General features: G+C 51.0%; 1 protein-coding gene across 1 annotated transcript in view; it reads left to right on the forward strand.

Moving 5' to 3' along the window:
• Positions 1 to 14,184, forward strand: part of magi3a (membrane associated guanylate kinase, WW and PDZ domain containing 3a) — a 114,076-nt gene that overhangs the window by 63,966 nt on the left and 35,926 nt on the right. The window contains exons 2-3 of the mRNA XM_084445654.1: positions 4,043 to 4,159; positions 9,472 to 9,591. Coding sequence (XP_084301780.1) covers positions 4,043 to 4,159; positions 9,472 to 9,591 — 237 coding nt within the window. The remainder of the gene's footprint in view (positions 1 to 4,042; positions 4,160 to 9,471; positions 9,592 to 14,184) is intronic.

A 14,184-nucleotide genomic window follows, 5' to 3' on the forward strand; every position in this document is an offset into this window, starting at 1 on the left:
AAAACACTCACTGAATACCAAACGCCAGGCAAGAAATGTGCTGGACTCTGAGTCTTAACTTTGAGGCCCATATAAAGAATGTGACAAGGACCTAAGAAACATTGCCAAAGTGAAACCTTTCCTCTCCCAGACTGATACTGAAAGACTAAATCATGCTGTTATCACTAGCAGGTTGGATTATTGTAACGCTCTCCTGTTAGGGCTGCATGATTATGACAAAAAATAATAATTGTGATTATTTGCTTCAAAATGGTAATTGTGATTAATAATTGTGATTCATTTTTAATATATAATATCAATATATAATAACCAAAATGCTCCCAAATCACGGACGTTGATCCCTTTCTTGCTACTAACTAACTGACCTTGTTTTCGCTCATTTTTCACTACTCACGGCTGCAGGTACTCTTGTGACACTGGTCTTGACCCACTGCTGTCTGTCTTCTCAGTGAAATTGCTGCGCACAGCGCACTCAGCGGGAACGCATGTGATTGGTCAGACAGCAGCGCCTGTGATTCGACCGTGTCCTAGCACACTCAATTCAAAGAAAAATTATTAATCACATTAATTGCGGCCTTTTGCGTTTAGTTAACCGCGATTTCGATTAATTCACGATTAATTGTGCAGCCCTATCTCCTGTCCAAAAAAAGTGATTAGTCAACTCATGCTGATTCAAAATGCTGCATCAGAAGACTCTCTGCTTCAGCTCCGTCGATGTGAACGGGGGTGCAGCCGTGTTGAACGCTGAGCTGTAATCTATAAACGGCCTCCTCACTTATACGTGCGTTCATCCAGGCGGGAGGCGGGGAGAATAACACCGCTAAGACGGTCGTCGCGCGCTCCGAGGACACTTCCCAGAATGCCTGGAATCTGCCCCGAAAGATTCCTCTTTTTAAAAAAAACATCTTCTCATGTCACCCACAGATAGGGACAGAGGACAGTCGTCCCGGACCTCGGCTAGTCTCACAATAAGGACATCGTCGCTCGCCTCGAACCGTAAAGCGCATTGTGTTGCCTCTGGGTATGAAATGCGCTATACAAATAAAGCTTTGATTGATTGATTGATTGAAAAAAGTTGTTTGAGCTGGTCAGAGAGAGAGGCGGCAGGGCTGGGCAGTGCTGTGGCGAAGCACGGTCCACGCCACATGCGTCCGGGCTCGGAACCGCCGTACCGTAGCTAGACTCCGACTCGTCCCCGTAGGCTCTCACGACGCCTCCGACGGTCACATCTGGGCCTCGTCCAGGCCTCTCGTCCAGGCCCCAGAGCTACAGGCGGAGGACTGTGCGCTGACCTTAGCGCGGACATTGCCGTTACAACCCCGGGCTTGTGTTGGGGAAAGCCCTAACATTCCACAACAAAGTTCCACCACCACCATCATCATCATCTCTCCTCTCTTTTCTCTCCCTCTCCCCCTTTTTTAAATAATGGTCACTGCCCCCCCGCCCACCGCCCTCCATAAGGTTGCCTCTAATCCCCAGATGACGAGGCACAAAGGCTGCCATTTTGCCGTGCCCCCGGCGTAGCCTGGCACCAGCGGCCTCCTGGCAGGAGGCTGAGTGGAGGGGGCTCCCTAGCGATATGACAGAGCGCCTTAACACTTCCTGACAGCCAGGCCACAAAGACTGCCCTGTTCTACAGACAGAGAGAGAGAGAGAGGGAGAGGGTGTGTGTGTTAGCTCAGTGAGGGCTCAGTCTGGGAGTGCAACGATAACAATTAGCACCGGCCATTGTCCATTAGAGAGACTCAGTTGAACATGCCGTGTGTGTGTGTGTGTGTGCGTGTGCGTGCGTTCGTGCATGTGCGTGCGTGCGTGTGTGGAAATGGAGCCAGGCCTGCATTCCCAAATAGAATAAAGGGGGCCAAGCCCCCCACTGTCACCTAATCTGGGAACAGACCTGACCTTGGAGGGGGGGGGGGGGGGGGGGGCTTCATACATTCAGCTGTGCCTGTGTGAGTGGGGGTTTTCCTGGCTCACAGTTTCTGGGAACGTTGACCACAAGCCTGCGGTTCGCGAGTTCAGATGTGTGTTGGGACCCCGCTTTTGTTGCCTTGACCTAAATTCCCGACATTCATTGTGCCAGTAAAGAGTCTTATGGGGTTACATCATGTGGGAAGGTATGTTTCTCTTGGCCCTACCCCCCCCCCCCCCCCAACCCCTCTCCCCCCTCTCCCCCAACCCCCCTCGGCCACACAGGGGCTGCTGGACTGGTTCAACGGGAGTAAAATACCATTCATACCGAAACTGGCCTCACCCCACACACACACACACACGCACACACACACTTCCATACGCCAGCAAAGATTACCAGTTTACAGCATTCTGATTCACGCTGGCCTTGAGAACGCACTGTGCGAACATTCACACTGAATACTGAAAGAATGCGTCGGCCACATCTACCAGGTGTTTGTCTTTTCTGAGAATGAGTCGATTTTGTTAGTTGAAGTTGACGCCCTCTCATCGCCCTGGGGGGACGAATCAGGGCGGAGGAAAGTGACTTGTTATGTTGAGTGTTGTTCGTTGAGGGGCGGTGGGCGAAGTTAGCCTAGCAGCGCGGGCCGTGTTTAAAGTACCCACTGCTGGCAGAGCACCACACAAGAGAGCACCTCCACAGAGAACAAAGACCAAATATTTAAAATAATGCGTGGGGTTTTGCACAAAATATCCAAATTGCTTTCGAGTGTAGCTGTTCCCTCTGACTGTGGTGTCAGCTGTGTAGGTTGTTGATCGTTCATTTTCTCCTCGTATCCTCAAGGTGAGTTGATAGTTCCCGGGAGATCACGCCCAGTCCTCGTGCAGCTGTTTACACTGGGCTTTGAGAGGGAGAGGCCGTCCTCTGACCGGCAGCTGGGGAGGGAGGGGGAGGGAAACAATGGTTCTTGAGGCTAACAGTGTTTATATGGAGCCATTTTGAAAGCTGGGTCGTCCCCGGCCAAGCCCAGCCCCGAGCAGGGAGCGTCAGCGCCACAACAGCCTCAACAACACTAACAGCTGGAGCCCGAGGAGCTCAGAGAGGGAAAACAGTTTTACACACTAGAGACATTCTCTCTCTCCCTCTCCCTCTCTCACACACACTCACACACTCTCTATAGCTCTCTCTATCACTCTCTCTCCCTCTCTCTATCTCTCTCTCTCTCACACACACACTCTCTATAACTCCTTCTCTCTCTCTCTCATCTCTCTCCCTCCGTCACCCCCTCTCTATCACTCTCTCTCCCTCTCTCTCTCCCTCTCTCTATCCCTCTCTATCCCTCTCTCTCTCTCTCTCTCTCTCTCTCTCTCTCCCATCTCTCTCCCTCGCTCACCCCCTCTCTATTACTCTCTCTCCCTCTCTCTATCACTCTCTCTCCCTCTCTCTATCACTCTATCTCCCTCTCTATCCCTCTCTCTCTCCCTCTTTCTCCCTCTCTCTCTCCCCCTCTCTCCCGCTCTCTCTCCCTCTCTATCCCTCTCTCTCCCTCTCTCTATCACCCATCCCCTCTCTCATACATTCCCTCGTCCCGAGGAGAATGCTTCAGGCTCCTCCTCCTCCTCCTCAGGGTGACTCCTCCACATCCTCCCGCTCCTCCCGACGCGCCGTCGCTCCCCGGCAGCAGAGGGTAGGAGAGCGGAGGAGAAGGAGGCCGCGGGGGGTCAGGGGTCAGAGAGGAGAGGAGGCTCTCTTTGTCTTCCCGACGTCCCGTCGTACCCAGACCTCCGCATCCGGACACTTTTAACCGTGGGGAACCGGGGGGCCTAATCAGTATTCCATCCCGGGGTCCGACGTGCCACGGTGGCGCTCCTGTCCTCCGAACCGTCGTCCCAGGCAGACAGACGCTCGACCCCCCCCCTCTGTCAGAAGGCCCGGGATGAGGTCGTGGGATGACGGACGCGTCTTATTTTCGCCCGGGCGGTCGAGGCTGAGGTCCTCTCTGCTCAGGGATGTTTGAGAGAGGGGTGTGAAGGAACGCTCCCGCGTGTGACCCGCCTTGTCTGTCTTGGGTGCGTCGCGCTGACCTCTGTGTGTGTGTGTGTGTGTGTGTGTGTCCTCGTTTCTCCCCAGGCAAAGTGCTGAACGCGGACTTGCGCCACTACCTCAGCCTGCAGTTCCAGAAGGGCTCGCAGGACCACAAGCTCCAGCAGGTGATCAGGGACAACCTGTACCTGCGCACCATCCCCTGTGAGTAGCTCCGTCCATCCCCCCCTGACCATTCCAGATGGTTCCTGCTCACATCCGCCGGCTCCTCACATTCCTCCCTCTCCCTCTGCCCCTCCCTCCTTCTCTCCTCCCTCCTTCTCTCCTCCCTCCTTCTCTCCCTCCTTCCACCCCTCCGTCTGTCTCTCGTTCACCACACGGCAGCGAGTTATAAATCAGCAGGGGGCGGGTTGCGTAATCACTATTTGATAGATGGTTCACAATATCTCTTCTGCGCTTCAAACACTAATATAAGTTAATGTCCAGGATATGCAAGTAATGATGTTTAATTCATTTCTACAGTACCTCAGTGACACCCTCATTAATTAACAAACCGAGGTGCCAAACCCCCTTCCTCTCCCACCTCTGAGCGTTTCTTCATGAGACGGTGTCTCTGATCTTTTGAGATACGCACGAACGCGGTGGGAAAGCTATTTATACCCCGACGGCAGGCAAAGTTCTACCCAGGCGGAGTGCAAAAAGACAAAAGGGCAAAGTGGCAGAATCGAAAGAGCAATGTGCAATTTTTCTGTCCTTTCGGCAAATGAAATGGGAATCACCCTCGTTTTCACCTTTTATTAGCCAGGGACTAATTTAGAATCCGTGTGAGTAACCAGTTTAATTAGCATTTAGAAGGTTTCTGGCCTCCATGTGCTAAGATGGAGAGTCACGCATATTCTCCATAATAGCGTCATTTCTCATGTGGAGTCTGGATGCTGTTGGAGGGTTAGGGTTATATTAAATGGGAATAATTAGACAGAACAAACAAAAACGTTCTGCCGCTGTTCGCTTTTTCCCCTCAAACGATACACCTGCTGTTGCGGTGCATTGTGAGCGTTTGAATCATCGGGTCACTTTAGACAAATCAACAGTCTGCAGTAAAACCCCACCAAGAACAACGAGGCTTGTGTTAGAATGGTTATGACTCAGACGGTCAGGACCATCTGAGACGCTCACACCGTTCGTGTGGTCAGGCTTGGGCCTCTCACTGACCAAACCGTCTTCTAAACCCGCTGACACTAGCGTAGGGCACACATCAGATGAGCACCAGACAAAAAACAAAAACAAACAAATAACTTGTATTGTCATACAGTGGATTTTTGCACAGCACACGGTGACGAGGTGATTAGGCACACACACACAGTGACAGAAGTATCCACCAATGAAGTTTTTCTCTGCTCGTCACCCTTCCTGAGTCTGGGAGCAGACAGTAGTGTGCAGACAGTGTGCAGGGGACGCGCCCCCGGGGGCCAACCAAGCTCTCCTGTCCGTCTTCGTCAGGGACGGACACCGTTGGCGATCTGTTCTTCTGCATGTTTGTCATATTCCGTTCTTTATGGGGGAAACCCTTGTGAACACGGGGAGAACATGCAAACACCGCACAGAAAGGCCCGGAGACCTTCTCGCTGTGAGGCGACAGTACGACAGTAGGTACTGCGCCGCCGTGCGGCACGTGAACGATTTTGGGGTTCAGTGTTTTGCTCAAGGACACTTCGGCACAATGCCGGGAGCTGGGTTCGAAGCACACTCCAGAAGCCGGCCGTTCTTCCTCCTGAGCTACGTGCCAACGGAGAGGTAGGAGTACCAGCCTCTGATGCCCGCTGGTCTGGTACTGTGAACCAGCTGGAGCGGACCAGCATACGGCCTGCGACGCCTCTGCTTCCTCTGTGCTATCGGTCTGAGGGGCCCCTCACTACCAGGGGGCCCATCTGGACTTCAGCCCCCGGAGTAAGCATGGCCTCCGACTGCTCTTGTCTCTGGGCTGTCTCTTCAACACTCAGGCTGAGGCGCCCCCCCCCCACCCCCCCCATACACACACACACACCTAAAAAAAGCAAAATTTGTCCAAATGATGGATCCAAATCAGCTATAATCCTTGAAGCTTGGCTGAACCCTCATCGTCTTTCTCCTCCCGGTCCTACAGGCATTCATACTGTATCAGTGATGAAACAGCAGGCGGCACTTCACCTCAAGATCAAATAATGGGCAGAAAGAGAAGGCCGAAATAAATAGATGCATGAGTGATTTGACCCTACACTTTTCCAAAAGTGGGTCTAAACTCTAAAGTGACCTGCATCAGAATAAATATGTTTTATGCAATTTTTGGTCATTCTGGTTAAATATAAAAGGTAACAAAAAATGTATGAGATGCTATAGGAAACGTTTTTTGAGGAACGATAACAGCTTTTCATTTCAAAGATAATGAAGATAATAATAACCTCACCATGTTATTTAGGATCCATGATTAAAAAAAGTTGCCCCATGCCCCATCTTAAGAATTGCTTTTTTTTAAGGGTGTTCTTTGAACTTTTTTTTAAGCCCCTGAGACAAAAGAGGTCTGTAACTAGTTCCATTCACTGAGCTTTTGCCCCGCCTCTCTGGAGCTCCATACTGCCGCTTCGGAAGACGTCTTCATCACAAGACGCGTCGGCTTAAAGCGCAAGCTGCAGCGGCCGGTCCCGTCCTCTCCGTCGCAGCGTGAACAATTTCGGGTACCTTACGTCAAGTTCACCACAGCCCCTGTCGTCTCTTTTTCTCCAGCATAGTACACGATTTTCCTCAGCAGATGTTCGTGTTGGACCTCCTGCCTCCCCCCTCCCCCCTCCCAGAGGGCTGCTACGGTCGTCCTCCCTGGCCAGCGGGAGGCCATACAGAGCCCGGCCTCTCCTCTGAGACGGACCGTTTCCTGCAGCGCGAGGCTTACTGCTCCCAGGCTCTCTGTGAGAAGCTGCAGCAGCTGGCGGGGATGTCACACGGTGGTCCTGTTGTGTAAACGGCCTCGCTAATTTTCTCTCTGAAGCGACCGGCCTGTGGGACTCCAAGTTAGTGGCTGTTTGTTGTTCTACAGTCACTGGGGTTCCTGGTGTTCCGTTCACTCGGCATACCACCTGCTACGAAGCGCACATAAAAGCAGTTCCCGACCAATCGAAATGCTCTCCTTCTCTACATCCCCTAAACAACATGGCTTCTGCTTTTTTTTTCTGTTGGGAAGCTGCTATTGTGCTATTGTTTCATGTCTTCAAAGATGAACCTGGAAGGCTGGAAGTCGACCGTTATTTCCACTGTTTCAAGCAGCGTGAATTGCAAGACAATTACCTCCCTGGTGTTCCAGCTTCACACCTCCCTCCCCCCCCCCTCCACTGCCACTCCATACCTCAGATAAGAGATGGTGTTTAGATTAGATCCATCTCTTTACCCCCCCCCATCTCTCTCTCTCGCTCTCCCTCCTTCTCTTTCTCTCTCTCTTTCTCTCTTGAATTCTGTCTCAGCTTTTGTTTTTAATTTCTACAGCGTGCGTGTCACAGGTTTCATAGTGTCGCTCGTCAGTAGGCTATCGCTTCCAGCCTCTCTTGCCCACACACTGTGTTTCATCATGGGTCCTGTCCTCTGACTTGCCAATGCACGTGATAAAACTCTTTAGCCAGCTACAGTACGCCACCGAGACGCTTCAACACGGTCACATGTACACAGGGCCGGACTGGGTGAATATTTCATGCCGGGAAATATAGCCCCAGTCAGGCCATAAACCGAGTCGACGCGGTGAGATGGAACACCTCCTAGTTTCGTTTTGTTGACGGGGGGGGGGGGGGGGGGCTGCGTGATTTGTTGAAGGGGGGGGGGCTGCGCGATTTGTTGACGGGGGGGGGGGGGGGGGCTGCGCGATTTGTTGACGGGGTAGGGGTGCTGCGCGATTTGTTGAAGGGGGGTGGCTGCGCGATTTGTCGACGGGGGGGCACGCCATTCACCGCGGGCCAGGCCAGTTGGCGCGCCAGGCCAACGGGAAAATCCCCAGTGCTCCCGATGGCCAGTCCGCCCCTGCATGTACACACGGGCTGCAGTCGCTTTTACAGTACATCGGCGGAATGTTTACCTATGCTAATTCGAATTGAATTCAATTCAATTTACAACCCAAAGGGATTCATCATTATGACTCATTGTTCAGGCCTCAGCACCACCGTATCTCATCACCGAGGTTAAGCCTGTTTTCCCATGTGAAATGGCTGAGCAAACATGTTTCCCTGTCCAAGTTACCTTTCTGGCCTAGCCTGATTCATATCCCTGTCAGAACAGAATGGTAACTGGAGCTCAGGCTTAAATTATTTCCCATGGCATGTCAGCGATGCAGGGATTTAAGGAGGGATGGATGGAAGGATGTTTGGGTATTTTAAGTGGTGCTCTGTGTCTAGTGTGCTGCTCGGCTTAAATTTCAGTTCATCTGAGGTAAACGCCCAATTACATGTGAGCTAAGGCTAACCAGGGCTGAAGGCCTGTGGGGTGGGAGATTATTTCAGCGTACCTAGCTACAGGGCACACTGTATTTTCATTGTCTGGCAGAGTACATGATTACCGGGTAGGGGCACCGTTTTGGGAATCGATTGCAATAAACAGTAGTTATTACGGTATGTTAGATTCTGCTTGAATGGCTGTGTGTGTGCGTGTGTGTGTGCGTTTACACTAGCTAAGCCATTCAATGTGATGAAAAGAGAATTAGGGTGGAGAGGGTAGGGCGGAAGGTGGAAGTGAAGAGGTGTGTTGTGTTGCATTGATATCTTTCAAGAGAAGACCTTGGAGAAGTTCAGGTAGAATTTCACAGAATAACCCAATGTAATACGTGTTCAAATGAAAGTTTTTCTTGTAGAAGAATTATTTGATCTAAAGTAAAAAAGGATTTGCCAAGGTTCGCTCAAAGAGGTTAAGTCTGGTTTATTGAGAAAACATACGAGCGCAAGAACTTCAGAGGAGACGCACATAAGTGGCATCCAGCAGTCTGGTCTTGCGCGGCCTTATATTCAAAGCAATACACAGGTATGACGCTTCCAGGGATGTGATTGGCTAACCTATCTGTACATGTCATAATACATGGCATACGTCATCAACAGTGGTCAAGAGTTGAGACACTTGATATGAGAAAGAGCGGTAAATCTTGCAGGGACAATAGAACAAAGAATGGTTATTCAGGCCAGACAAAGTCTAGGTGTGTTGACCTCCTGAAGAGAGGTCATCCTGTCATAAATTAGGTTAGCACAGCTATGTGAAAGGTTGAGGGAGGTGGTGAGGTGGTGAAGAGTTCATCTTCACAGCCATCAATATTTGGAGAAGTTTACTTGCACACATATATGAGTGATCAGGCTTCTTCATCTCTCCATCCATCATGTCCTCGGGTTTATTCTTCTAGCTCAGGCAGCCAATGTCCATCATAGATCACTAGATCGCCACCCATCACTACACCAGTGCACCTCACACCTACTCACTCTTGGTCTGTTTCTGTGTGCCCCTCCCCCCCCCCCCCCCGGCAGGTACCACCAGACAGCCCCGGGAGGGGGAGGTTCCCGGAGTGGACTACAACTTCATCAGCGTGGGGGAGTTCCGGGTCCTGGAGGAGAGCGGCCTGCTGCTGGAGAGCGGCACATATGACGGTATGCTCAACACTGGGGGGGGTGGGGGGCGGAGCCTGGGGTGGGGGGGGGCGGGGCCTGGCTGGGGGCGGAGCCTGGCTGAGGAGACAGGAGAGTAGGACCGAGTATTGGCAAGGACCTCGCGATACAATACGTATCATGATACATGGGTCACCATACGATACGTATCGCAATATATTGCGATACAATGCGATACAATACATATTGTGATACATTGCGATACTCATTTAATACTTATTTGCTGAACATTTTTAAGTACAGCTGAAAATACAACTCCATCCTCCATTCCCTTGAGGTGATCCTGAGGGCGGAGGGAATGTAAGGACATTTTAAATCCATTTAAACATGAATAATGTATCTATGACTGAATTCTATTCTTCATTTTCTATATCTATATCCATTCCCTGCCTTGTTACCTCCGCCCCAGGGGCAAGGCCCCGCAGGGCGGAAGGTAATGTTTTCGCCCCTGTCTGTGTGTGTGTGTGTGTGTGTGTGTGTGTGTGTGTGTGTGTGTGTGTGTGTGTGTGTGTGTGTGTGTCTGCATGCGGACAGGATTAAGCAAAAACTACCGGCCCGATATGCATGAAACTCGGTGGCGGGGTGCAGCATGGGCCAAGGAACTCACCATTAAATTTTGACCATGATTCATTCATAGGTGGCTCTACAGTACCCATATTACTGTAACTTCAGTTTCCTCATACAGTAGGTTTCAGGTTCTTGGCGCCACTTGCGATACCGAGCTTGGCCATTACGCCAAAAATTGGCTGTTCCTGGCCATGGGGGCTTGCTTCATGCGCCACTGAGCAACTTTCATTGGATTGAATGGGCTGCCGTCTTTGCATGCCTTATCCACTTCTTATAATACATCCATGATCCAGCCATGATTAGTTATGCTCGCGTCAACAGGAAGGTAGAACGCTAGAGCCCGCCTACCATAATTTTTCCGTCCGGCGGATGGAAGATGATGCTGCAGCAGTGTTATTATTTAAATCAGCAATATTAAAATTTTGCCTTGCGCCTGACGAGACTACTGGCTGCAGTGTAGATAGCGACAAACAAGCTGCTAAAGCTATTGCTGATTATGGTGTTTTGTGCGCACAATACCACATAGTGCGTTGTTATCAACTTGTTTGCTAAAGGCTAGAGCTACTAGTTAGCTGTTGATAACAAGATCAGCTGTTGCAACTGGAACGCTCACCTCGGGAGTGACCATTGCCAGTTCCCACTCGCACCTCCCAAGACAAATGGAATGCACCATAACGTTATATTTCGCATTCGTGTGGATAGTTGAAGCGATGCATTCTGTAGGCTACCTCAATAGAGTCCGCTAAATTACCATGTTTAATGCTTTATGTATACTATCTGTTAGTGTGAAGTGTGATTATTTCTGTACAGCCAAGATCGAACCCAGCATGGGCAAGTGAGCGTAAAGGCAATAGCCTACAGCCAAGCAACACAGTGACACCTGTTATATAGACTAGTGTCTCAACTTTCATTTAAACGATAATGTAAACTTCAACCATTCAAAGTAAACTGCAGACACTTTCAGGTGGATTTAAATAAAGTGTCTGCACATTAAAATGATCGACTTCATAGAAAACTATATCTCGCCTATAGACTATAGATTTAACGTCATTGGCTGTATAACTCCAATCTCAAATGTACATCTTGTAAACTACTGTCTGCAGACTCTGAACCAGCCCACTCCTCCCTCCACTACTGCTCTGCTTGGCTGTTAATGAATGTGAATGGGAAGTCTTCACAAAACTAGCAACCATTTGGAAATTGGAGAGGAAAGATGTCAAGCAGAAAGTGGAAACTACAGGTGGTGCTACAGTAACCAATTCAAAAAGCCAGTAGGAGAGCACAGCACATGAGAGGTGGGAGGTGGGAGGAAAGGTAGGGGGGGGTGGGGGGGAGGGGGGGGGGGCATGGAAGGGGGAGAGCAGATGAGGGAGGTCTGCAAGCCCCTCTAGTTCTGTATATTTTCCATTAGCAAAAAAACATAACACATCGTTTTTTTTTTTTTTTTTCTGTATTCGTACCGTACCGCGGAATATCGATACAGTGTCTCGGCAGAATTGCTGTATGGATTTTATTGCGCAGCCCTGGAGGAGAGGGGTAGAAACGGAGAGTCTGGGAGTCAAGGGTCCGGAGGGGGGGATGGGGACAGTGCAGAGGCAACTTCAGGGGGAGTAGGGAGAGAAAGAGGGGGGGGAGGTGAGAGGAGGAGAGCCAGAGGGGAGCAGCAGCTCACTCATCGCCCGTCCTTGGTGAGGTATCCTCTGTCCGCTCGCGTGTTCGCCGAGCCGTCACCATCATCCAGGCCGCCGGGTTAAAGTCGACCCACCGGAGGGCGTCGCTCGACATCGCAAACAGAGACGTACCCCAGCTGCCCCCGGCGCCCTTTTGGGAGCGGACCGCCAGACCCGGCAACGCTCTGTAGAACATAGAGAGCAATTGGTTAACATTGAGAACAAGGCGGGCTCGGGTCAGCGTTCTGACCGAGCCGCGGCCCAGGAGGCCGGACCTCTCGAGCCCAGACAGTGAGCCGGTAACCAGGATGAAGAACGCTGCACCTGCGCGCTCCGCCGGCTCTTCTCAGGACGTTAACTATTAACGACCCGAACCCTGACCTCTGCTCCCAGGAACACGGGAGTTAGAGAAGCAAACAGACACACGCACATACATGTGTATGTGCCCACGCACACACACGCACACACACACACACACACACACCTGTACAGTCACACACACATAACTCTACAGCCGCACACACATAACTCTACAGCCGCACACACATTCACACCCACACACACACGCACACACACACACAAACAAACCATTCCAGATGCACACATACACATCCATTCTCTCTATCTCTGTGTTACTCACAGAGGAATGTAGCGTTTAGTCAATGATCTCCCAGGGAGTCAGTCAGTGACCCCCGCGGTCTCCAGCGTGAGTGGTTGGTAGTTAGCGAGGGGGTCCGGCCCCAGATCGCTCTGTCTGCCTGTCTGGTTGGTTAGCTTCCATTATCGACCTGCCCACCAGTGTGACTAAGCTCTCTGATCTGTGGAGAGGCTGGCTCTGATCCCTGACCGCAAGGCTCATCTGTCACATCTCTCTCTCTCACTCTCTCTCTCTCACTCTCTCTTTCTTTCTTTCTTTCTTTCTTTCTTTCTTTCTTTCTTTCTTTCTTTCTTTCTCTCTCACACTCACTCACTCACTCACTCACTCACTCACACACACACACACACACACACACACACACACACACACACACACACACACACACACAGGCATCGCACATGCATGCATCACGGACTCTTACACTCCCTGCGCTCAGTTAGCCGTGTCACAGCCGTTCCAGGAGAGGTCGGAGGTCAAACGGCAACAAGCCGCTCTAACTCAATGGAGAAAGTCACAACAACATCAACAACAACAACACCTTGAAAGTGGTTTGGGGTGACAGACTGTGATTAATAGCTGTTGCATCCGCCTCGTGTATCGAACTTCCATAGCAGCAGACCCCGTGAGTGAGTGAGTGAGTGAGTGAGTGAGTGAGTGAGTTTGTGCGTGCGTGCGTGCGTCTACCTCAGAGCACGTTGTTTTCCAGGGCTCACAACCATCCTCCTCTCATGGCCTCTCCCTGTGTGGACGGCGGCCAGAAGGCCGGCCTCAGCCAAGAGCGGAGCGCGTGATTCATCAGGAATGGAAGGATTCAGAAAGAGGGAGAGAAGGAGGGAAGAAGGGCGTAGAGAGGCGCGCCCGTCGGAGGATGACGGCTCAAGCTCGACGCTGTTGTAACTCTTCTTGAGCTGTAGTTTAATAGCCCCCAGGTGTAGTGTAATAGTCCCCAGATGTAGTCGAACGGTCCCCCCGTCTCCGCCGCTGCAGTGGCCCCGCCCTCTGGGGACAGGGGCGCGGCGATGCCCCCTCAGGCCAGGGCGCGGTCGCAGGGCTCGGGGACCTCCCTCCCCAGGCCTGCTGGGTACAGAACACCGGGAAACCCTTGATCCTCAGTGCTGTTCTGAGCGCGTCGGAAAACGCTGAGTCATACAGCGCAGGACTTTCCACAGATTCCCCTCAGATGGTGAATGTTCAGCCAGCATGCTGAGATGTTTGTTTGTTTATTTGTGGGGTGTATGTCAGTATGTGTTGTTTGTGTGTCAGCGCATTGGAGAAGTGAGCAGGGAGGGGGAAGGAGGTGTGTTTTTGAGAGGCAGTCTTTAGCTCTCTCTTTAGCACTCACACACACATTCCTGATCATGTACAATCAAATCAAAACAAATTGTATTTGTATAGCACATTTCATACACAAAGGCAACACAACGTGCTTTACAAAGAGGAAGGGAGGGGAGAATGTACATAAGAATCAATGTAAAAGATCTTCGCTGAACGAGACGATCGAGCAGGCTCCTGAATTCTCTACAGGAACATTTTACAGAGCACTACGCAGGGAATAACGCTACAGTAGAGAAATAGAGTAGATTTCAGATGAATTTCAGACGTGTTACTGTATCTATGTAGTGGGCCACTACTGTTAGCTGTCCCAGTTAACCATTTTAGGACATATGTACTGTAGGATAT

Source organism: Borostomias antarcticus (genome assembly GCF_949987555.1).
Source record: "Borostomias antarcticus genome assembly, chromosome: 11".
Taxonomy (NCBI): Eukaryota; Metazoa; Chordata; class Actinopteri; order Stomiiformes; family Stomiidae; genus Borostomias; species Borostomias antarcticus.